At 36.1% G+C, this 25,995-nt stretch overlaps 3 protein-coding genes across 4 annotated transcripts in view; all 3 read right to left on the bottom strand.

The window, feature by feature from the left end:
* Window positions 1-1,299: 1,299 nt before the first annotated feature.
* Window positions 1,300-15,591, bottom strand: lpcat4 (lysophosphatidylcholine acyltransferase 4). Its single transcript, XM_062444917.1, has 13 exons — window positions 15,502-15,591; window positions 13,085-13,448; window positions 10,211-10,323; window positions 9,288-9,348; window positions 8,929-8,987; window positions 7,677-7,711; window positions 6,368-6,422; window positions 5,147-5,229; window positions 4,439-4,564; window positions 4,144-4,297; window positions 3,391-3,483; window positions 3,137-3,272; window positions 1,300-1,974 (listed from the first exon to the last, which is right to left on the bottom strand). The coding sequence occupies exons 1-13, from the start codon at window positions 15,589-15,591 to the stop codon at window positions 1,802-1,804; spliced, it is 1,542 nt and encodes a 513-aa protein (XP_062300901.1). The 3' UTR covers window positions 1,300-1,801.
* Window positions 15,592-18,761: 3,170 nt separating this feature from the next.
* emc4 (ER membrane protein complex subunit 4) overlaps window positions 18,762-25,995 on the bottom strand; it is a 149,319-nt gene continuing 142,085 nt past the window's right edge. The window contains exons 1-6 of one of the 2 annotated variants that reach the window (XM_062444914.1): window positions 23,269-23,401; window positions 21,965-22,106; window positions 21,263-21,374; window positions 20,609-20,762; window positions 20,359-20,519; window positions 18,762-19,490 (exon numbers count right to left, since the gene is read on the bottom strand). In XM_062444914.1, coding sequence (XP_062300898.1) covers window positions 19,455-19,490; window positions 20,359-20,519; window positions 20,609-20,762; window positions 21,263-21,374; window positions 21,965-22,068 — 567 coding nt within the window. In that variant the 5' untranslated portion in view covers window positions 22,069-22,106; window positions 23,269-23,401 and the 3' untranslated portion in view covers window positions 18,762-19,454. Of the gene's footprint in view, window positions 19,491-20,358; window positions 20,520-20,608; window positions 20,763-21,262; window positions 21,375-21,964; window positions 22,109-23,268; window positions 23,402-25,995 lie in introns of those variants that run through there. The other variant, XM_062444915.1, reaches the window with a different exon arrangement.
* The window catches only part of si:cabz01101003.1 (ubiquitin carboxyl-terminal hydrolase CYLD), a 17,909-nt gene continuing 16,423 nt past the window's right edge, over window positions 24,510-25,995 (bottom strand). Inside the window, 1 exon segment of the mRNA XM_062444908.1 lies at window positions 24,510-25,995. This exon segment is cut by the window's right edge and continues 1,760 nt beyond it. The gene's annotated coding sequence lies outside the window, so the exon portion shown is untranslated.

Here is a 25,995-nt window from a genome sequence, read left to right as displayed (position 1 = left end):
CTGAGGAGGCAACAGATGCTCGTTCAACGCAAGACCAAAAAGATGATCCAGGTAGTCTTGAAGAATCGCTGCCAGATTCTTTAAAAACCTGCGAGCAACAATCGGAAACAGTGAGCAATGGTGAAGTCGTGGGATGTAAATGTTACGATACTGTAAGCCGAACGACTAGGAGAACGAGTGCCAGAGAAAAGGTGCAGCCGAGTCCGGTTTTGAGCCCCTTGTCTAGAGCTGGACGGAAAAAGAGAGACTCAGAGATTCAGAGAGGCGAGATGAAGGAGAACGTGGCTGAACCTCCGCTGGTTTCAAGCCCTAACAAAAGGAGCAGGAGCAGGAAAGATGAAGAGGGCAAAAGGGAGACGGATTCGAGTGGGTGCGAGGACACCGAGGAGGTGTCCGATACTTGTTCAACGCAAGACCCGAAGGATGATCAAGGTAGTCTCGAAGAATCAAGACAATCGGAAACAGTGAGCGATAGTGACGTTGTGGGAAACAAATCGTACGACTTTTACAGCTTAAGGTCGACGACTCGTACCGTGAGACGAGTTGTGAAGTTGGAGGAACCTGATCTGTCGGATGGAAAAGGAGTTCAAGACGACGAGGCGGCACAAGCCACACGTCGTTCGTTTGAGCTGAGGAACACAAACAGAAGTCCAGATGAGACAGCGGGTACGACAGGCGAAAGAGAAAAGATGGACGGTGAAGGACATTCGAGCCCGGTGAAAAGACACTGGCAGGGACGCAGTGACACGTTGGAGCTCGAATCAGAAAGGTTAAGTCCGATAAAAAGAACGAGAAGGAAGAACAAGATAGAGATGAAGTTTGAGAACGCTGAGGAGCAGACGGGGAGCAAGATGGGCGACGAAAGCCGGGACTCAAGCCCAGACTCAGCGAGGGGCGAAATGACACTGAAATCTGTCAGACAAGAAGACTCAGAGGTTAAAAAAGATGCAGAAAAGCCTTTAACAGACAAACGTGGCGCTGCGGAAACCAGAACGGTCCGAACGCGGCTTTCCGCAAAGCTGCCGACAAAGTATAAAGACTTTATCTTGTTGAAGCCGAAGAGGACGCGACAAACATCAGCTGGACAAGCAGAAAAGAAAGATGGGAAGAGGAGAAAGAGGTGATAAAAAAAAAGTGACACACAGACGGGAAGAAACTGAGACGCACCAAACAGAGCACTTAAAAGAATTCACAGTTTAATTAAATGTTCGATACAACAATATAAACACAGTAAAATGTAAAAAATAAATTTGTTTTACATCAAATAAACTGATTAACCAAAGTGTTTAGTGTCTCTTTTTTAGTTTTGTTTTGCTTGCACATGCCATCGTCCCTTAATATAAGAGGGTATTTATATTTTTGTGATAAATAAAAATACGTATACAGTAACGGACTCTTTTTTTTTTTTTTTACAGTCTCTGGAGCAACATGTAAACAAGATTTCTTGAGTATTTAAAAAAAATAAACAAACTGGTAAACATACACACATATATTAGCATCCTCAAACACACATACTCACTCACTCAGAAATCCACGGTAGCATTCAGCTATAAATTAATAAAGTCTTTGGTGTCTCTGTGTCAGGGTGATTTGTCTTAAAATGTTACAGTATTGAGTGTTTTTTAAAATACATTCATATATGGCACAAAATGTAAAAATACAATCCTTAGTCAATGATTCTTCTGGTCGGTCGGACCGGTTTCTGCACGTATGTGATAAACCCGACGGTAATAAAAATTTTAAAAAGAGACGTCAGACTTTCACTTTCATGTAATACCAAAAACAAAACATGAAAAAGTCGTTATTCGAACTTCTTGTGGTGGTGGAGCGATCCGTTGCTGTCGAGCATGTGTCCATTGTTGTTTACGACCTTCCCGTTAGACAGCGGGCCGTCCAGCTCCTCGTCAGGCTGCAGGTGCTGGTTCACTACTCTCTGATAGGTCGGGTGGGTCGTCAGCACTCGCAGGAGGTCGTCTGTGGAAAAGGAGACGAAAACGTGATGAGGAGAAAAAGACTTTACGATCGTATGATGAAACATGGTTGATTAATGAAGTTTAAAGAAGTTTCCTTTATGCCTTTTTAGCATCAGTAAATAAAGAATTAACAATGACTTTACTTTAGATTAAAAAGGACGGATTCATAGAAGGAAGACTGCACATTTGGACTGCAGACTTGTATTGGAAGTCAATTATGAAGGTATTTTTTTATATCAGTATTAGAGCCAGACTTATATATTGGCCTATCACTAATATATCGGTATCAGCATATATGTTGTCTGTTATATGTACTTTTTTAAGTTACATAGGCAGTGTTTTACATATACTTGATCGTTTTTCCTGAATTAGGGTTTAACATGTATACGTATATATTTGTTTTGTGGATTTATAATCATTAAATTCAAAGTGAATTTGACGGCTGGATATATGTATTGGCCCCAGAAATCCAGTATCAGTCGGGTCCTAATCAGTATGAATGATTAGAGCAAGAAAAACCTGTTTCAGTGTTCATTTGATGCCTGAAAGACAGACTAGAAAAACGCTGAACTCGTCCTTTAATGCTAGATTTCGTTTCACTATTGTATAAGCTGCAGCACAGTGGGGCTTTATGTTGACTTAATATCATCACTTGAGAGCGAGATGAATCCCAATAACAACAACAAACAATAAAAAAAACAACAATCCAAAATAAACTGAACAGACAAACAAGGATTTAAGCAGAAAAAGAGAAATTGTGAACATAAATAAGCCTTTGTGTAACAACAGATGGTCTCCACTAATTCTAATTTGGTGCCACATTTGTTCATTTTTTACAGGATTATCCTCTTCTGTTTATTCTCAGTGATAATGTTTTTGGTACAGACACAAAAATGAGATTATATATTTTTTTTAACTGTTGTTCAGCTCATAAATTATCAGCTTTTGTCTTTAAATGCTGTGAAATTAGACGACTCTGGTGCCACACACATACACATACACATACACATACACATACACATACACATACACATACACATACACATACACATACACATACACATACACATACACATACACATAGTCTCCAAGTTAACATGAAACACTCAGCCTGATATCTGGCCATAAATCATGACGGTGGATTAAAACCATCAGCTGCTCACCTTCAGTAAGCCGGCCCTCACTGGAGGCCTCGGCGTAAAGCTCAGTGGTGTGATGCTGAGGAACGCCCAGCAGCGCCCCCATCAGGCCTGACAGCTGCTCTGCACTCAGACTGCCGCTGCCTTCTCCGTCATACAGCTGAGAAGGAATAAAAATAGGGAAGATTTTTATTATTTTTTTACTGAACTACTTCTAGTGATAAATGCAGGTTTGCTGGCTAATCACTGTGAATGAAAACAATAACAACAGTACTTACAGTGAAGGCTGTGTGAAGGAGCGACTTGAAGCTGACAAATCCAGAGAGAGCAAGGACACTCAAATAGATCTGACGGAGGTCGACTGTGTCATCCTGAAAACACAAAAACAAACAAACACACATCAAATATCACATGTATTATAATCAGGTCCAAGTTATACTTCATTTTTAAATGTATTAATTGAGGATAAAGCAGAAACTGATTTTCTAAATCAATAAATTCCACAAAGAAAACATGAAATCATATGACTTTCTTTCTCAGCTGCTCTGCACATTTTCTTCTGACTTCTTTGACTGTAGTAAACTATCATTTCTTTTGTGTTTAAACCCTAAGATTTATGTGATGTATTCATTTTAAAACAGAAATCTTTCAGGCTGCTAACCCTTTAAAACTTCCAAGAAAAATATATCTGAAAGTTGTTTATTTGCTCTGAATAAACTCTAAACCTTCTGCAGTTATTGTTTAGCAGTAAATCTGCTTTGGATTCATCTGTGAGACACTTCTTTTCTTTTTATATTTTACTTCTCCAGATCTGACCATGAGTTAATCTGACAGAGCTGCTGGTTGAAAAACAAATATTTGCTTCATATCCAAACAGCAACGGCTGTATTAAAGCCATAAAAAACTGCAACGGACAGTTTGTACTAAGCTGCACTTCTTTTCTTCTAAAAGCACAAGTGAGAAGTTCCCTCTATGGGTGCAGTTAATCTGAACTGACAGATAGAAAAGAAAAAAAAAGAAAGTGCTTGTACTTTAGAGTAGAGGCCACAGATAGTAGCTGTCTGTTTATCCGTCAGTCCGAGAATAGAGGCGAGCTCCTCTGCGCTGGCTTTTAGCCCCTGAGGTCCTGACTGACACCTGTCAATCATTCTGTCCAACGCTGCTTCCACCTCAGACGCTCCGAGGCTGAGACACAAAGTAAAGGAAGGAAAAAAAACACATTCACAGCTATTAAAAAAGGTTCTCACACAGATGTAGTTAAATAAGATTTCAGCTGAGAGCCAACGTGAACACAGATCATCTTCTTCTTCTTCTTCGTCTTCTTACCCGTTTCTGTGCAGCAGTGACAGTGTTTCTCTGGCAGGTGACTCCAGCGGGAGAGAGAGACCGCCCAGTTTACTGACAGGCACCCGGCCCTCCATCACATAGTCTGTAGCCGGGAGTCTGAGGGCCCTGAAGCACAGAGGAAGACCGCATTTAGACGTCACTCACGATAATACACAGTGCAGCCTCTAATGTGTGCTGGTTGATAGAGGAGCTTAATTATGACCCTCATGTAGCAGCCGATAATAATATAATATATCATAATTGGCTGGTTAAAAAAACACAAAACCTACCAATAACGTAATAATCTACTAATATCACTTTATTTAAGTTTCTTTTATTTTGATATAAAAATGAAATGAAGACAGCTTACATTTAATCATTTTATGAGGTTTAAAATAAGTCCATAATGTTTAGTTTAAAAACATTAGTGTGTGTTGGTTCACTTATAATTTGATTTATTTTGGTATAAAAAGCATCACAGTTAACTTTGTCCTTTATGATGATTTGGACAAAAGAAACAGGAAGTGCAACAATATGAAAAAAGGTCAAAATTCATCTTAAATTCACACAAAAATGACCAATGACTGTCAGCCGCTGCTCATAACTCAAAGTTAAAAACAGCCAATAAAAACATGACCGATTGCTCCTGATATAGCAACACGCTGATTCATGAAGGTCACGAAACAATTGTTATATTACGCTACTCACTCGGCCATGAGCTTCTGAACATTGTCGGCATACAGGTTGGGGTCGTTCTTCTCTTCCTGGGAGGGGTTGTAAACGGGCAGGAACTGCAGCACAATAAAAAAAAAAGGCAAACACTGTTAATTTCTATTTTTAATTCACAGTAGAAGGTAATAGTGTGTGTGTGTGTGTGTGTGTGTGTGTGTGTGTGTGTGTGTGTGTGTGTGTGTGTGTGAGAGATATTCAAAGTTTAATGATGAGTTTATTTGTGCTTTACAGTAAAAAAGGAACATAGAAAGTGTAATTGTAATTTAAAATGGTAAATAAAAGTAGTAATAGTAAAATAGAAGACAGTAAAGTAGCTAAAAACATAGAATAAAGAGAAAATATACAATTAAGTTCAGTAGTTCATCAGTGTGAAGATGACTGTTTTATAGTTTAGTTATAGAATAAAGAGAATATATAAAATTAAGTAAAATACAACATTATAAAAAGATGTGCATCAGTGTGAAGATGACTGATAGTAAAGCCAGTTAAAGGCTAAAAGTGAAGAAATATGTTTTTACCTTTCTTTAATAAAAACATATCTATAGGTGGTTTGTTTCATAGTTTTTGGGGCGTAATAAGCAAAAGCTGCGTCCCTGATTCTGTTTCAGCTGTTACTTTGAACCTTCAATAAACCAGCAGTAGATGATTGCTTGTTTTTGAAGGCAAATATTATCCATGTAGCTTGGTTCTTCCCATGAATGGTTTTCTATGTAACCAGCAAGACCTTAAAGTGTAATCTGGAAGTTAAAGTTAAAGCAGCTTAAACAGGATTCATGCATTCTCTCCTCTTGGTTTTTGGTTCATAGCCTCGCTGCAGAGTGTTTTGAATGAGTCTCTTCTTTAAAAAAAAAAAAAGTGCTTTACAGTAATCCATTCGGCTTGTTACAACAACGAGAAGCAAAGAATCATTTTCACACACTCAAATCTTAAAGAGTGAATGCATACCAAGCTGAAAAAGCACTGCCTTCTGTTTTTAAAGCTTCACACACACACACACAATTATTGATGAAGGAGGTCAGCGTTGCTCTCTCTGTCACACCTTTAACCGCACCCATCGCTGGATGTCAAACACAAACACACCCTGAGTACATTCTTACAGCACTGCAGCGAGGCGACACTTTAACACGTCTCTTTACAGCAGGTGGTGTCGAGTTATTCTTTAAAAGACACCTCTGAGGTGGTGGTGCGTTCACTTACCTCGACAGTCACGTTGGTGTAAAGCTGTGAAGCGGTGTGCCACAGTGCCTCAACCCTAAATGGACAAAGAGAAAATATTATAAATATATAAATGAGGAATATAAAGGCAGAAAATGTCAGTGTATACATGCTACTATAAAAGGATTATGTTGGCAACAGATCATTTTCAGACACTAATTAATCTGTTTTTTACTCCTTTAAAGCAGATTGCATGTTAATATAAATTATAAATACATATTATAGTTTAACAGAGCTAACTAAGTGGGACTATATGCAAACTTAATGTATTTTTGTTGGTTTTCTTTCCTAGATTGAAATGATTAATTATCAATCCTTTAATAATCTACTGAAGCATGAATCTCTGTAGGTTACCATGGTGACGACAGCTGCTCATAGCAACTACTGTATTAAGTAAAAATGAGACATGTTGACTGATAATTGATTATTTGTAGTTTTATTTATTTAGTTTATATCTAAACTTTGAGAACTACATATTGTAAAAATCAATAAAATAAAAACAGACTCAGTCTCAATCTGGTGAATTAAATGTTGGTTCATGGATGTAAAAAACAAATAAAATGTAATAGGACTATTAAAAAAAAAAAAAAACAGTATTACTAGTATGCCCAATATTTATGAGTCATCATAAATAAACGCTGTTGCACAATCTCACTAACAAGTTTATCTTCACACACACACACACACACACACACACACACACACACACACACACACACACACACACACACACACACACACACACACACACACACACACACACACACACACACACACACACACACACACACACACACACACACACACACACACACACACACACACTATCATCGTATTACCAAACAGCAGCCAAGGGACGCCAGATGTTTTCAAACAGTTCTTAATTTGTTTACATAAAAAGATCGTTGTGGCCTGAAATGAAAACCCTGCACTTCCTGTTTATGTTAGGACACAAAAAAATAAAAAAAACCTCTCCATCAGTGAAAGTATCAGCTTTGTTTTCTATTAAAATGTGATCAAGTTTCATCTCTAATGCCTTAAAAACACACATCAAACCTCTTGATAAATCATCTGAAAGCAGATCACGGCTGAGGTAGCTGGATAAAAAAATTCCTGGAAGTGGTTTTAATTGTTTCCCAAAATTACTCAACTTCCTGTTTATGTTGCAATCTGGCGCTTTTGACATGAAGCTTCTTTGCAACTCAAATGATGTTATGAACAATGAGTGAAACCCTGTCATGTTAACGCTGGTTTAACGGAGATGGTGAGGATGGAAAATGTGAGAACTCACCATGTTGTTCCTTTGTAGGTCCAGCGAACTGTATCCTAAAAGAAGAGAGGAAGAAAGAAGAATTAATAACAATGGATGTAAAAGAAGATTAAAATCCATCTTCAGGTCACAGTCTGTGTGTTTTAGGTTTTATTTTACACCCTGATAGGAACCAGTATGCAAATAAAGGCCGAGCCAAACACGACATCATGTTCATAAACACGACTACAGCCTGATAAAAAGGTACGATAGCGCATGTTTAACTTCCGGGGGGAGGGGGGGGATTGGGGGAGCGAGGGATGACGGAGTGACAGGAATGCAGAGCAGAAACAAATGGGTAATAGCAGAACAAAGTACGTCCTGTATGTGCGTCGCTATGCTGTCCTAATGACATAGTTTCCAGTCTGATATCGTTTCCGTTTTTAAATGATCTCTAATCATAATCAAGTCTGATTACTCATCACTTTAAAAACACGCAGAGTGAGATAACCTTCAGTCACGTCTGGTTTTTAAAATCATGCCGTCATTTAAGCTTTTGTACGTAAGCAAAGGAGCCTTGACTTCTTTTTGTGCTTTGTGGTCATTTAGTGGAACAATTTATCTCAGCTTTTTGAACTTTCAAGGGGCCATAGCTAGAGTTTAATGAACTTTTATAACTCAGGCTCTGAAATGATGATTTCCTAATTTAATCCATCCTCAGTCATCCTGGAGGTTATACTTTTGTATTTATTTCTATTGTGTTGATAAAAATGTACATAGCTCTCCCTCCTCTTACATATTTATGCATATTTTTATATTCTTATTTTTTATCTTGCTTTCACGTTCGGGACGGTTGCAATTCATTTCACTGCGATTGTACATGTACAGTTTGTATGTGAGAAATAAATATTCTTGGTTTGAGAGGAAAGGTTCGGCATCTCGCAGTCATTTAAACTTTTGTACAGTAGCGAAGGAACGTGTCTTGACTTCTCTGTTTTTTGTGGGCATTTTGTGGCACAATTTATGTCAGCTTTCTTGTAAAATTGGTGCCAAAAAAAGTGAATAAACGCCATTTAAGGGAGGTAGCTAGCGTTTAATCAACTTTTATAACTCTGAAACATGGCCTCCAAAATTTAATCCATCCTCTGTCATCCTAGATAAAAAAAAACACACCTTTTGATTGTTACTCTATGACCTGCTGTGTTTAATATTTATGGCATTTCTTTTTTTAAATTCTTGGGTGTTGTATAAGCAACTAGGAGCTTAACGTAACACCCCTGATGACTCCACTCACCACTTTGTTGGGGTAATGCAACAGAACAGGTTGGACTGGGACTCCGGTGAGGAAGGCACCTGGTGACAGCGGAGAAACAAAAGAGACCAGACTGGAATGAGTAACGCTGAGTAGGAGAAAGTTAATCATCCAGTAGTAAAACAAGCAGCTGTTACACCCTTCTTTCTTCTCATGCCGCTCATGCTTATGTGATTTGTAAAGATATCAAGAAAAACTGGATCATGATGTGTACACTCAATCATTACTGCTGTTTTTTTTACACAAGACAGGTGAAGAAATGAACTGGCAGAAAACAGGTTTGTCTTTTTCTCTTTTCTTTTTGTTTTCATGTGTATGTTTCACAGGCTGAACAGACTCACCGGGTTTAAACTTGATAAGAGCGCTGCCGTTAGTGGTAGTTCCTTCAGGAAACATCAGCATCTAATGAAGACATGGAAAAAAACAAAACAAAAAAAACAAGTGAATTTACAGGTTTTTTTGACAGTCATGTTGAGTAATGTGGCTCCGTGGGTGTGTGCAGATGTTTTGGTTTCAGTACGACTTAAACGCTCTCCTCCTTCTGTTCTCGTTCACTCATAAAAACATAAAAACTAATCCAGGATTAAGTTTAGGTATGTCACGAGAAGCAGTTTGTCCACTTGATGTTTGTCCTAAAAACTGGATCAACTGTTTGCTTTGAGTCTGAAGTGAAAAAGTAAACAATGAAAACAACTTCTTTATTATTATAATTATTATTATTTTAAAAGGAGACGTTAGTAGATTTTCAAGATCTGTCAGCTAAACATTCACGTTTCTTGTTTTTCAGTTTCTTCACACCGTCCTTGATGTGAATGCTGATATCATCTTAACAGGATGATTGGATAGCGTGTTACCATGGCAACACTATCACTTTTCTAGTGGTACTCCAGTGACTTTTTATTGTATTTCCAAAAAGTTTAAAAGGACACAATAGCCAATAGAGAAATATCCTGACTTTTAGATCATAAAATAGGAAATATTCAGAAAACCCTGGATCCTACAATTCCCATAATGCAATTCAAATGGTTAATTATCTTTTACACTGGTGACAACATGGTTTCTTTCCCCTCAGATATGAAAAATGTCCATGACATTTCACTACAAGTAAACTGATGTTGGTGTGTGAAATTAGTGGACTGCTCCTTTAAAAAAAAGGTTGGAAGACTGCACTAGACACCACTTCATACTTTCACTGCATTTCTTCTTAATTAACATACAGTATCATCTTTGTGTGGAACAATCGTTCATATAAACACTTTCTCACCTGAGGCCAGTATCCGTTAGACGTCAGCCTCTCCGTTAGCTGCGTTACCGCCTTCTTCCTCGACTCTGGATCCTTTCTGCTCACCATCACGGCCTGGTTGAACTCCAGACACGCTGGCACACAAACACACACACACATTAAAATCAGAACCAGAACCAAGGGGAGGAGGTGGGGCGAGTCCAGAGCAATAGAAAAAAACAGGAAGTGACGAAGCAGGCAGAGACGATTAGACGCAGAAGCCGAGGGAGCTTCTTTACACACTTTATTCCTCCTTTGACCTTTTTATCCCCAACATATTATTCTCACATATGTTGATGTGATAGTGACACAACTTGGGGCAAAAGATTGATTATTTATGAGCACATAGCGCTGCGTCTGCCAGCAAGCCACTAAAAAATGTTTCCAGCAGGGATTTAAAAAAACAACTAAACATTCACAGCATCTGCCTGGTAGGTGCAGCTTCTGGCAGGGTGACAACTCTATTCCCTCCCATCTCTCACATATCTAAGTAAATATTTCTTTTTTTCCTCCGCATGTCCCCAAAAGTGATTTACAATCCTTTCCTTGTGTTGTACCGGTGTTACAATTTGAAGGAAGGACGACGACAAAATGAGGAAAGAGAAAGGTTTTCATGTGCCAAATGTGCAAAAGCTGACATTAATTCCTAAAATACTCTTGCAGTGTGATTTGAACACATGCTTTTCTTCTACAGTGAAAGAAGACAGCTCTTACCTAACTGCTCGGTGTGAACATGTCGTTAAACAAGCTGTCATTTACACCTGCCTACCCTCGACTAGAGAGCGAGTGACAGTTCACAAGAGCTTTAAAAAAAAACAAAGCAGCTTAAAGAATGTAGAGCAAAGGTCACCGCTATTTAAAACAAATGTAAAACAGAAAAGAAAACATACAGGTAAACATGACAGCTCAAATATTAGTTTTCAGCATGAGTGATTATTTTAGATATTTCCTCTGGTGCATGTCGTACCAACTTCTCTCTCCTCTTGTTTCCTGTTGACCTCTCTGCCACTAACTTAATAATAAAAGGCAAAAGTACCCACCCAAAAATAAAAAAAACCCAACAAAAAACAAAACAAAAGATTTACCTCCATCACCCAGAGGAGAAAACAGTTAATCGATCTTAACTGACTTTATATTGTGTGAAGGTTTCACTTCTGTCTAACCCTAACCCTAAAAAGCTGCTGTGTGGTGGGATGGAAGACCCACTACGTTTTTATAAGCTGCCGAACCGAGAGTACAAAAGTGTGTAACGTTACAGAGCTGACCTGCAGCTGTCGTGTGTCAGAGGGCTAAAAATCAGACGTATGCATCAACTTGTAGAACTGAAGTGGGTTTATTGCAAGAAAACCCAAGAAATCTATTGTGCATCTCATTTTTCCTAGCGCCTCACACTAGCATACCGCTCAAAAACCTCATTAAAAATGACACATACGGGTCAGTGATGTTTTTTTTTGTGTGTCCATGTAGTTCAGTCAAATTTAAAAATGGGGTTAAAATGTGAAAATAAATTTATGAATAGCTTTTAATCCATTTTGAGAGAATATATTAGAGGATTATAGCAAAAATGTCTAAGTGGTGTAACCATAAAAACTTTGTACCAAATAATTCAACTTGCTTAAAAAACAGTAAATTGTCAATAAAACACCATATCAACTAGTTTGGCATGATCTTACATTATAACTTTTATATTAAATAAAGGTAATGGAATACAATTGTTCTAAATATTACATCTAATCTGAGGAATCATGTCAATCAGGAATCATTTACATGTTTTAAATGAAGTAATTATTAGTATAAGTAAACTTAAATACACTGTAGGTGGATCAAATATTTCATATGCATCATTCTTTTGTGGTTACACCATTTGACATTTTCAGGAGCATTCATTTTCTAAGATATTTATCTATTGCTCATCTTGCCAAACCTTATTAGTCACTGACACCTATAACTGTACACACTGGTTGAAAGTAGAAAGACCAGAAGTGTTTGTAATAGATGTTTCAATCACAGAATAACTCACCAGCAGCTGAATGAGCCTGAATGAGAAATGACTGTGTGTCTGATTGTGTGTAACGTTCCCGTCTGTGTTTACAAACTGTCCTCACTGTATCAGCTGTGAGAAGAGTCATATCTGCCGGTGACGTAGCGCTGAAGGTTTCTACATAGTTGTGTTATCTCTGCTGTTGATGTGATGTCAGTGTTTGCGTTCATGTAAATTGTATCGTAATGTAAATAAACAGGTTTAACCCTTCTCTCTCGGTAAAGACCTTCTAACCCTCCAGCTGCCTCCAGTAAAGCTGCTCAGTGGGCAGCAGGTCAGACTGTGGTTGGACTGGGCAGCGTCCAGGTGTGACTGTGTGAATGTAATCAGGGCGTTCCTGCTCTCTGAGGAACTCTCCTGAACAAATAAAAGGTTACAGAAAATGTGCATATAGTGAGTGTGAGAGTGTGTGTGAAAGTGTGTAAAAGTGTGTGTGTCAGTGCGAGTGCGTAAGTGTGTGTGTGTGTGTGTGTGTAAAAGTGTGTAAAAGTGTGTGTGTGAGTGTGTAAGTTTGTGTGAGTGTGTGTGTGTGTGTGTGTTCAAGTGTATGTAAAAGTGTGTGAAAGTGTAAGTGTGTGTGTGAGTGTGAAAATGTGTGTGTATATAAGTGTGTGTCCGTGTATAAGTGCGCGTGTGTGCCTGCTTGTATAAATGTGTGTGCGTGTGCAAGTGTATGTAAAAGTGTGTGTGAGTGTGTGTAAGTGAGTATGAGAAAATGTGTGTAAGTGTGTGTGTGAGCGTGTGCAAGTGTATGTAAAAGTGTGTGTGTGTAAGAGGTAAGAGTGTGTGTGTGTGTGTGTGTGTGCGCGTCTCACCTCCTATAACAGGTATGCTGGTGTTCTCCGACCGTGACACCACGGTTGGGAGCTGAGTAGGAAACAGAACCGTCATGTCCAGAAAGCCGCTGTGAGGCGCCACCACCAGCACGGGCGCCTCCTTCAGGTCCGCCCTGCGACCTTTGACCTTCACCCACAGGAAGCCCAGGCAGAAGAAGACGGAGCGGCTCAGGAACCAGACGATCGGGTGGAGGAGCCAGGACCTCCAGCCGGTGACGGGACGCGAACGTTCCTCCTCAGAGAGACCGGCCAGACGCAGCCGGGCGAACGGCCAACTGATGAGGAAGCAGAGGGAGGCGAGGGCGATGCGGAGGGGGAAGAGGATGCTGCCCAGGATGATGCCCTGAGGGGGAGAGAGAGAAACCTTCATCATCATCATCAGCATCATCATCATCATCATCTAGTCCTGCATGTTTTAACTTATACAACCACCAACAAGACTGAATATTGTTCTCAAACTCAATTTCTTTTACTTCTATGGCTGCAACTAATGAATATTTGAACCAATAAATTCATCATTTGTCTATAAAATGTGATTAAATACAAAAAAAATGGTGTTATAACTTCTCAAAGTCAAAAGGCGGCATCTATAAATGTCTAAAGCCAAAAAATATTCAGTTTACTATCATTTCTGACAAAGAAAAGCGTCACATTATTCACACTTAAGCCAAAACCAGTAGATTTCTGGCTTCTTGGCTACAACTAATAATAATTTTTGACTAATAATTATTTGATTATCAAAATAGTTGATTAATTTTCTGTTAATGGATTAGTGGTTGCAGCTCTAGACAATTCCAATCATATTTTATTGTCCATTAAGGCAAGCAGAAACAGACAATAATTAAACTTCTGATATGTAACGCTGTCAACTATTTTTCATGCTTTAAAAAATCTTGATGTCCAAATAAACTATTTTATGTCTCAACTGTATTAAAAACTAATAAAATAAGTAAATATTGACAATTTTTTTTGTCTGACCAACAGTCTAAAGCAAAGCAAAGCATCAAATCTTCACATTTGATTTCTGGCTTTTTTGCTTAAAAAATAAAAAAATAAAAAAATAGTGAGATTCATTTTCTGATAATTGACTAATCATTGCAGCTCCAGACACCTGAAATAAATTTTTAACTTTAAAGATTTTTTATAGATGCAATATTGACAAGTTTGACAGAATAATGTGCATACACCAACACCTTTAACATGGTTTTATATGCTAGTTTTTGCATACCTCTGCCATATCCTGGTGCATATTAACATGAGGGAAGTGTATTTTATCACCTTCTGGATACAGCTTTCAGTCATGAGGTTCAGCCCCACTAGTGTGTCTGCCATAATAGAGAGTTATGTAACACTGTGGCATGCTGTTGTTGTTGTTGTTATCTGTCATGCTTGAAACATTTACGACGTGTCTGCTTTGCTTAAGTAACTCAGTCGTACTGTAGGTGAAAAGACTCTTTTGTTCTCTTACTAAAAAGCTCATGTGAAAACTGAAATAAAGCATGAATAAATTGGTTTAGATGATTATATAAAAATAAATAAAAAGGAGCCTAGAAGGGAAATGTTGACTTTATAAATATAGTAAGTAGTCTTATCTAACTGGCATCCTGGCATTAAAAGTCTAGCACATCATGAGGTATTGTTAGTTGGTTAGGTAAGGGTTTGTTTTGAGGACAAATTCAACCACACTATAAAAATACTGCATTACTGCATTTAAAAACCCTACTTAAGTAAAGGGGAACAAGTATTATCAGCCAAATGTACTCATTAAAAGTGCTTAATATGCAGAAAATCAGCCTGTGACTGATATATTAATCAGGTAGGAATGTTCTGCTCCAAAAATATTGACAATATCAAACTTTTTACTAAATTTTGCATTTTTTTTTGTCAGAAATTGGAAAGTTTTACCTCTTAATGGGCCTCAAGCTATCATTTATTTGGGGGTGCAAATCAAACATCTGTAACATGACAAGAAACCTCAACCTCAACTTCAACAGAGGAGCTACTGGCTTTATCTGTAATAATTTGTGCATTTTAAAAGCTTATTAAATAGTGTTTAACGTGATTTTTTAACAGGAAAAGTAACTACAGCTGTCAAAAAAGTGTAGTGGAGTAGAAAGCACTTTATTTCCTTCTATATAAAGTAGCATGAAATGGAAATGCTCAAGTAAAATCACCTAAAAATGAACTTATCTGAGTATTAAATGTGCTTATTTAACCACTGGTTTAATTAATGCCTGATTGGTTTCAGCTGGTGCCTTTAAGCATTTAAGTCATCTGTAATACAACCTGTTTGACTCCTGTCCTACATTATATGAGTGTCTGCCTCTTTGAGCGACATTTAAAGCAACATAAATCAAACATTGAAGCTTTTATTCTAATGTAATGTTGAACTTTACCCTGATCCTCTGAGCGGTGGTCAGCTTCACGACATGAATGAACGGATGTGGGTACTCAGGCGTTGCTGGGTGACAGTCGTCCCTCTCCATGGCGACCAAAGAAAAAAACAACCTAATGGACAAAGTTCACCTTGAAAAGTACTTTTTTTTAATCACAAAAGTTGTATAAAAAACGATTATAAACAAACTCACAACGACGATATCTGGTTTAAAAACAGGAGGTGTTAGTCTGCCCCCTTACTCACGCTTTAAAAAAGGAGAAACTCTCATCCACTCTTTCTTGTAGCTTCTCCTCCACACCTGTCCCGCCCCTTCACAATCTGACAGCCCGGCCCATGAGAAGCTTTTTTCGGGGCGGGTCAGTCAGGTCAGACCGGTCCTCCCCTCCGATACTTTAAAGGTAACCCTAGATTTGCGAATAAGCTTTCCCTCCCCCGATAAAGTTGTTTTTTTTATTGTGACTAAACATAACTATATCTTAACCACACAGCTGTCACATCATACAATATAATTATTTTGTACAGTGTTAAACAAAAAGTAGAATACATTTTGTGTTTCGCAAATCTAGGATTACCATCTAAACACGACCATTAAGGGAACGTTGAGGAGTGTTGTTGTATGGAAGTTCAGTACAGCCAGAAAAAAAGATGATAAATGACAAAAATAGATATGGTTTAAGTTTAATTTTTTTTCTTCATAATTCTGACTTTATATGACACTTTTGATGTGCTCATCAATTTGCTCATAATATATATTTTTTATTTTAAAAAGTACAATCTCATATGTGGGCCCATATCAAGCAGAAAAAAAGATGTTTATGTTTTTAAAAAATAAATAAGAAATTATTTCTTTTTTTTAACATTCTCATTAATTTGCTCATAATAATTTTATTTTAAAAAGTCCAATCTCATAATGTATGGAAGCCTGTATGAGCCAGGTGAAAAAAGAGTCAAAAATAAAAATGTTTAGAAGAAGACGTTTAAAAAAAAAAAGTTTAAAAAATAAATTTCATGATTCTGATTTTACATAATTTTTTTAAATACTCATACTCAACTCAAAAAGTCTAGTCACCTAATTCTGCCTTAATTATTGGACTTTTAAAAAAAATGTGTATCATGTCCTTTTCATTCATGTATTGGCCTTGACTTTTTCTCTCTTTGTTTCTTTGTCTTTCTTTCAGTTTTCTACTAACCAAACCAATTTCACTATTTTTAAAATGATCTAAATATCTAGGTAATATACAGTAATAAAATAAAAAATAAAGACAATATCAGGTATCTCCCTTGTTTTTACGAAGAGTAAGAAAATAAAATAAAGTTAGTGTCCAGTTGTTACAGTGTGTAGGAAAAATCCACATAACTAGTCTAAAGGTGAAGAAACTGACCGACTTCAAGCTAAATATGATACTAACATATAAAGCAGACTCTTTGTTTGTACATACAGTACACTGCATAATTTCTGATATAATTTACATGCCACAAACATGTATTTCTAATTTTTCTCGCCACATTTTGACATGTTAGACACCATCTTTCATCTGTATTCATTCATGACATTTCTGCTACTCACCTGTCAAGTTTACTCTCTGCCCTACCTGACTTCTATTGTTCTGCACACTGGTGTTTCTACTGATACCAATACTGAACTCCCTCCATTGAAACACACACACACACACACACACACACACACACACACACACACACACACACACACACACACACACACACACACACACACACACACACACACACACACACACACACACACACACACACACACACACTTATCTGACAATATGAGGATAAAATCAGTACTAGTAATGTTATATTATGCTGTATAAATACATATAAACAGCAGGTACCTTGTTATATATAAATACATATTTCCTCACATTGATGCATAAATCCTGTACCTTTTTTAACACACCTATGAAGCAGATTTGTTCGTTAATATGCAACAAAACCCAAAATAACATCAAACAAACGTAGATATTAAACAGAAATCTTGATATGAAGAGTATTGCAAAATATGTCAAATACAATTAACCACGTTTTATGATATTTGAGCATATTGCACAACGCTACTGGTGTTTAATCACGTTGTTATCTCGATATGAAACGTTGCTTTCTTGTGGTCAAAACTTAAATATTACTGACGGTTTTGCCAAGAGGGCGACAGGATTGCATAATAATCCACATTAGTTCAGTTTGATGTTCTCTTTAAAGAAGAAAACACTATTAATGCACAGATTGGTATTTAATTTAAAGTATAATTCATGTTTTTTCCAGTACAAACACAACTGAGATGTATGTTTTTTCTCCACTGAAGACTGTTTTAGTTTCATTAAAAGTTCCAGCTCCAGTTTCCACTCTGACACACCCACAAAAACACAAAAGAGCTCGTTTGAACTGAAACAGGTTTCATTTAAATATTAATTGAAAAGGTTCATTCATGAGGAACACAAACCTTTGATTGGACTGGTCTCTCCCTCCTTTTCCTGAGAAAAACCCAAACAGGTTACATCTAGTTAAACGACAAAACAAATTAGATTTAGTTGATTTCTTTAAGGCAGAAAAGCAGCTCAGTCTCTTCTTCCATCATCACATCTGTGTGTGATTTATAGAAGATAAACCTCTAACTCTCACATAATGTTTATACTCTGACCCATCACAGTGTTTCCTCATTTATTCGTTTTATACCAAACGTATGAAACACAAATCATTCATTAAGACCTCATCAGTCACAAATAAACATTATTAATCCTTAATGAAGCTTTGAGAGAGGAGGGAGTTTTTATGAGGAAAAACTACATAAAAACACTTTATTATGGTTCAATGTTACATAAAACATGAGAACAAAACTATTTCATATTATATTAAATGTGAAGAATTAACTTTTTTAATGATTTTTTAATTTTTTGATAAATATAGGTCAAGCACGCTACAAAAAAATGATCTTAAAAAATTGAAATATTTCCTTCTTTGTATGTTCGGGGTCAAATTCATTCAAAATTCAGGCTAAAAGAAAAAAGTATTCACATGTAAAAATGGGTTAAATTTGTATGTAAGAGTTAACTGTTGTATTATTTCCCCCTTTTTTAAACATTACTCACATTAAAGCAGATTTAACCTTTACAAATGTCACTTTTATTCTTCTAGAAATAATAATTAAAAAAAGAAATCCACGTACTCAGTTTATTATTTTTCATCCATTTTATTGACACAGTTGAACATATTAAAAATTCAACCCATAAGGATTTATTTTCATAGAACATTTTCAGAGCAAATCAGTATAAATTAAAAAACAGACCTATAAATTAAACAGGGTTAGTAGATGTTGCAGGCTAGCATGATGATGATGATGATGATGATGATGGTGATGATGCCACCAAACTGAGAAGAAATGAACAGAAACCTAATAATAATAATAATAATAATAAAAAAAAGGATAAATGCTACTCTACTCTATATAACTGTTTGTTGCTTTCTGTCTTGAAAAACACGTCATAAAAGATAAAAGTTGTGGTTGTAAATAGATATAAAGCGTTTTGTGAAATAACTTTATAAACCTTTTTTTTTTTTTAGTCAGCCGATTACACGTGAAGCAAATTTTAATTGTGTAAGTTTTAAAAAAAGAAAAAGAAAAAATACAGTAATTGAACAATTAGTGAAAATGAGAAACTGCTGGAAATTAAAGAAAGATGAAAGATGCAGAGAGAGAGAATAACAACAGAGGAAATGAAGCAGAGCAGCAGGCTGAAGAGATGTAACGTTATCTGTGTGTGTGTGTGTGTGTGTGTGTGTGTGTGTGTGTGTGTGTGTGTGTGTGTGTGTGTGTGTGTGTGTGTGTATCTGTGTGTGTGTGTGTGTGTGTGTGTTTGGGGCTCAGGTGGAAAATGTATACAACTCCTGTAAAATATTTTAATCCTGTATGTGCACGCTCCTCCGTCCGCTTCACAACACCATCCCTCCGCCCATGATCTCCATCCTCTGCGGAGAAGACACAAAGAAAACACGGTTAAATGAATATAATGTGTTTGTGTTACAGAAAGATTCTCAGAGCTGTTATACTTTATATATTTAGACGTGTATATTCATATAATTGCAGTGTTTGGGGGAATTTATTGGGGGGAAACGAGGACTTCATTATATTATCAGTGTTCCTGCTATTGAGCCAACCCTTTAAATATGATGGGCTGTGTGATGTGATGATATATTTAGTTTATTTATTTATTTGAACATAAATACAGGCGGTGAAACATGTATATTTACTCCTTTAGATATGAGAAATGTTTAAAATAAAGTTTAAATGAATGTAAATGAAACTAATGTTGTGACAAAATGAGCAAATACTGCCCTCTAGTGACCAAAAAGTATACAACAATTTCAGGTGCACAGGACAGTATTTATGAAGATTAAAGACCACAAATGAGTCAAATGTTCTGTTAATTAAGATTCAAAATGAACAGAAGTACATTTTTAGAGGTTTTTAGGGTCAAAATAAATTACAAATGTGACTTGTTATTATTAACAAGTGAAAACCAGGATCTAAAACCTGACTACATTTCAGCTAGTGGCTTCACTGTTGTTCATTTAGGGGTTTAAAATCACATCTTGTAAGAATATTTATGTAAAAACAAATGGGAAAAATAACAATTAATGCGGCAAAAATGTACCAAAACACAGAACTTAATTTAGAAAACTGCTGAACTGGCCTTACGTTAACTTAGCAGTCCTCGTTTGCTTTGTTCTTGAGTTTAATTTTTACATCTTGGCTGTAACAAATGTGCGATTTCTTCCTTCAGCATTGAGCGTAAAAAGCACTGACAGTCTTTGTCGTTACTGTCAGATTCTTTACCTGCGGCGGCCCGATGAAAGCGAGCCAATCGGACGAGTGCGTCGGCAGCAGCCCCATCGACTGACACTTATAAATGGCCAACGCCGAGCCCAGGAGGTTCCCCACCAGGTAGACGAGGCCCTGGAGCCACTGCTGACTGGAGCTCTCCAACAGCTTGAACGCTGAGAAGAAGAAAAGAGAGAATTAATTTAACTCCTGCGATACTTTCTCATCATTATTTTGTCGCTCTGTCTGTGATCCGAACACTCACTGGCAGACATGGACATGAGCGCCTGTATGGGTCTCCAGGCCATCATGCAGACCATCATGATGGGGAAGATGGAGATGGTGTTACCAGACATGTACATGATGAACAGGTTCATGGGGATTTGTTTCAGCGGTCCCAGAGCCACATCCCAACAGCGCTGGATACAGACAGAGAGAGAAAAGAGACAAAGAACGTTATTCATTATAATGTATGATCACATTCTTGTTTATCCATTGTACTGTTGCACTATGAAGTCATATTCATATTTATACTTATGGTGTGATTAAGATAAGCTATTCCTTTATTAGGGGGAATTTGCATCATGACTGCAGCAAGTGGACAGTAAAATGGAAGCTCAGCAATAAGAAAAACAGTAAATAACAATAAATAATAGTAAACAAGCAATAAAAACAAAAGTGTAAAAAAAAAAAAAACAGCAGAAAAAAACATATTTTCATCTTTGTTGTTGCTTATTTTACTGGTTTTCTGTTAATAAAAAGGAGCTAAATTTATTAATAGGTGTTTAAGACAGAAAAGAAACCCAAAGAGACTAAAACATCCACATTCCTGATCGGTGCTGAATATTTCTTTACAAGAACTGACAAAAAAGAGAACAATCTTTATATTAAAATGAGAAGTTTTCTGATCCCTGCTCACCTTCTCCACCAGGTTCTTGTCCGTCTCCTGGATGCTGGTGTCGGGGACGGGTTTCTCAGAGAACCCGATGGGGTAAACGACGTCTCCCTGACCGCCCTGCCGGTCCCGACTCCTGCAGCACAAACAGTTCAGCTTTAACTTCCCCAACTTATAAAGGACGGAGACTCTTTGATGCAAACTGTCCTTCTTTAAAATATGATAAGAAGAAGTTTAGACGTTAAGCTTTATGCTGATTTAAGTGTCTCTAAAACAACCTGAGACAACCTCCAAAATAATCTTTTTTAGGTTATTCCCATTTCTTATGTGGTTGCCATGGTTTCATTTAGATATTAAAGTAAATGTAGAAAATCTCAAACAAAAACTAGTCATCTTAAAGTTGTTTAACACTTTCCTTTACACAGTACATTACATGCTTAACTATATCTAAACGAGGGAAAATGCTCTTCTAAATATAGTTTCTTATCTCTTTTTTTTCCCTTTAAATGACTCCAGAAACTAACCACAGTCCCCTGCTAAAACCTATAGTTTTCTTCAATCATCAATGAAGTGTAGAAGTTTTCTCCGAATTTCTGAGCTAAAAAAATCAAGTCTCACTATTGGATTAGTTGTTAAAAAGTTGATGATGAAGGAGTGACGTTCTCTCTCTCTCTCTTTCTTCCTTTCTCTCTTTCTTTCTCTCTCTCTCTCTTTCTTTCTTTTTACCTGGTGTTTCCTAAACTCAGCTCCAGAGCCCATTTCATCCTTCGGGCCGCGCTGCCTCCTCTCGTCGACAGAGCTCCTCCTCCTTGTCCCCCTGGAGACGCCATGGCAACCGACTCAGAGACAGAGAGAGCACCTACAGAGACTGAAAAAGAAAAAACATCTGTTATCTGTGTGTAATGTGGATACGATACAACTACGAACTTCTTCTAATATATAATGAAATAGTGTGTAAAGCAACTATCAGCTGATCCGTATGAGCTTAAACAGAGTTACTGATCCAATCTTTAGTGCTGATATTTGACCTTCTTGTGCTTTTAATTCATGTAATTTAGCAAAACTGTCAACACTACAGCAGGATTTACAGTCTTTCCTTCCCAAACAGTTAATTTATTTCAACAAAAGCAAATCTTTTATTGCATATTTTTGTTTTGTTAATGTTGTTATATTTTATTTTGCAGTTTTACCTTTAATCAAACCCATAAAAAACAACATGTAGCTTGAGTCAGTTTTATACGCTGATCCCAACAGAAACAAAACTCCCTTCTGTGTTTGTCTTGTGTATATTTCTGAAGATCATTGTTGTTATTAACAATGTGTAAGTACAGTGAGAGTCACTAAACTACTAAAAAGGTGATTCTGACTCTGATTTATGCAAAAAAAAAAAGTATTTAAAAGTTAATATGAAGCTTCAGCGGTGCAAATGAGTCAAATAACACATATCTTTCAACATTACAGTCTTTTTAGTGCTAAAATCCTTTATTTATGTTACTATACTCCACTGCAGCTCTACAGGGAAACACAAAGAGGGAATATGATGCTTAAAAAGACTGTACATGTGTCAGATATCCACTTTAATGATTCATATAAGCTTTAAATCAACTTTTAAATGGATTTTTGTGTATTTTACCCTCATCACTAACATTAACAGTGCATTATGAGGGTCAGTATGAGCAGGAAAAGCCTCTTTGAGTGTTAATTTAAGACAAAATCTGGTAAACTGTGAACATATCCTTTAACATCCACTCATTAATCGAACATTTTGTGTGAATTTCAGCCCTTTAGACGACATAAAAAGCTAAAAAATGAAGCTGTAATAAGGATAAGGAAATGTTATTGATTATTAGTTAGGACATTTAGCAAAATGAGCAGGTTTTATGTGAGTTAAATGAATGAAAACAGGATAATAAACACAGAAAAAAGGAGAAAATTAAACAGGATTTTACACTTGACGTCGCCGCAGCAGCAAAAACGTGACTTTACGTCTAAAATGTAACCTTAATTCTTCACATGAAAGTTCATCTCACCTTATAGAAACATCCACACCAACGCTGACAAACTGTTTTGAGTTTTTTAGTCTTATTTGATGAATAAAAGAGTAAATCTGCTCTCTGTGTGTCAGTCGGCCCTGCTTGGATCGACGATAGTTCCGCTGCGCCGTGTTGATGACGTTTGGCGCAGGTGCTCATGGGATATGTAGTCACCAGACGGCCTGTTGTAGTCTTTCCGGAAGAAAAAAACCCCCTCCAAAATAAAGTTTAAAAAAAATATTATTTATTAGCTGCTTTGTGGTGGAAAATAACGTTTACTTTACTTTAGTATTTGGCTTTTGATTAAGAATTGTTTACAGTCTTTTTTAGTGTATTTTTATTCATTTTCTTATGTTTTAAATTTGTTTTGTACTTCATTTTATGTTATTATTACTATTATTACTATTAGTATCATTATTTTATTATCATTAGATAAATTAAGAGATATATAAGTTTAATCTTTTTATCAATTTTATTCATGTTTCTTTTGTCTTTTTAATTTCTTTTTTAAACCTAGTTTTGGTCAAGCTTTTATTAAACTGTATCTCTTTAATTTCATTTTACTTTTCTTCTGCCTTTAAAAAATATATATTCATACTTTTTCTCTTATTTAAAAAAAAAAATTCTATTTCATTTATTCTTTTTTATTTAACTATGTATTACTTTTTTTTCTTATTTATTTAAACCTTTAAATCATCCGTATTTTTTCTCTCACGTGCATTGGTCTATGGTTTTTGTCTTTTAATTTGTTTTTTCATCGTTTTTACTCCTTTGCTTTATGTCGTCACTTGTTCTGTCTTATTATCAGCTCATCAAATCTACTTTAAAGCACTTTGAACTTCACTAACCTGAATAAAAGCTGCAATATAAATAATGTTTAATTCCCTCTCTGACCAGTTGAGGGCGCCACAGACTACTGAGTTTTCTTTTTAGCAGAACCTTTTGACCTTTAATTAACCTTGCTGGTTTTCTGCTTTTCTGCTCTTATTTTTTATGTTTTATGTTGAATGAATGTTTTTATGAATGAAATCTGCATGTTTTTGAATACATTTCTTTAAAAACCGAAATAAACCTAAAATATGTTTAATATTATTGTATATTTCCATCTTTATAATATTTTTTATGTATTCTGTGTAAGTTTGAGTGACGTATCTTCTTGTATTAACCTGAATGAAATCTGCATGTTTGTTAATATATTTCAATAAAAAGTAAAAAAAACCAAACCAGGAAAAATAAAGTAGAAGATCATTAAAGCATTTATTCGCTCGGACGTTTTTTTTTTTTAACAAGAAATACAAAAAAGGTGAAACAAGTCGGGAAGATATAGTGCAATCTTTACCGTCAGTTTAGTGCAATGTTATTATTATTATTTACACACACACATACACACATACTGACATGTAAATACAGCAGTGCAATTAAGAGTTGTAAAGTGATCATGTTTTATAAATTACAGGCATATTAAAAGGTCTGTACAGTGTGTGAACATTATATTTAAAAAAAGGCACATGTGATGCAGTCAGTACAGTAGAGCGCAGAGAAGAAGCTCTTAAACTTAATAAACTATAACATTTGTTCGTTAAGCACTTTTCTCGTTAGTGCTACATTTGATCTGAAAGTATAACAAGCTCTTCTCAGTCTCGCCCTCTCATAAAACATTTAATACGAGCTCATAAAAATGTAAAACCTTATCTCCGTTGATTGTCTATGATCTATTCGCCAGTTAAATGCACGTTAACCAGGTTCGCCTTCAGTATGATCAAATCAAAAATCCAATAATAATAATACATCAGCCAAAATTCATTTTCCTAACAAACACTTCTTCACTTCATATAAACACGATTTAATAAGTTAAAGTTGAAAAACAAAACAAAACAACTTTTTCAGCTTTAAAGGTGCAGTGTGTAAGATTTAGCCTCGACTCATAATTATGTTTTAATTCATGTAAAAATAACCTGAAAATATGAAAGTCTGTGAGTTAAGATCTAGGGATGCACCACCGCCAATATATATCAGCGATATCAGACCAGAAAGAAGGAACACATTACACCGATTTAAAAGTCTCTGCACTGATTTTAAAGATCATTTTATTGGTTTATAAAAGCTCTTAATCCTTCCTATTTATCTGATTTGTTTTTATCCTATGAACCCTCAGGTCTTCTGGTAACAGCCTTTAAATTATTCCTAAAGTTCGGACATAAACTCCACAGAGAAGCATCTTTTTATTATTCTGGTCTTCGAGAGTGTTGATACTTTTAAAAAGCAAACTTAAGACCTTTTTAATTTGGCTTTCAATTGAATTTTATTTATTAATTAATCAGCCTTTTATTTTTTATTTTTGCCTGTTTTTACTACTTGGACTATTCTGTTAATTATATTTTATTATCTTCTTCCTCTTTTAGTCCCAACATCTCCGGTTTTACTCCATTTATTCTACAGTGACTTTATTTTATTCTTTCCTTTTAAATGTTTTATTAATCTTTTATTAAATATTTATTTTATTTTGTTTTTATTTACTGATTAATTTATTTTTTAAGTATTTATTTTTCCATTTTAATCCTATGTCTGGTGTTTCCTCATTACAGTTTCTTGAGCGTTATGATAGCGTTTCCTGAGTTTCCTATTTTTAATGATTCCTATGATCGATGAAATGTAAGTTATTAACCTTTACATGCTGTTCATAAGTATTCCTTTATAATTAGTGCCTTTACCACATTTTGAACC

This window comes from Scomber scombrus, chromosome 23, assembly GCF_963691925.1.
Source record: "Scomber scombrus chromosome 23, fScoSco1.1, whole genome shotgun sequence".
Classification (NCBI taxonomy): domain Eukaryota; kingdom Metazoa; phylum Chordata; class Actinopteri; order Scombriformes; family Scombridae; genus Scomber; species Scomber scombrus.
Note: the sequence above shows the minus strand (reverse complement) of the source record. Positions and strands in the feature narration are given on the sequence as shown.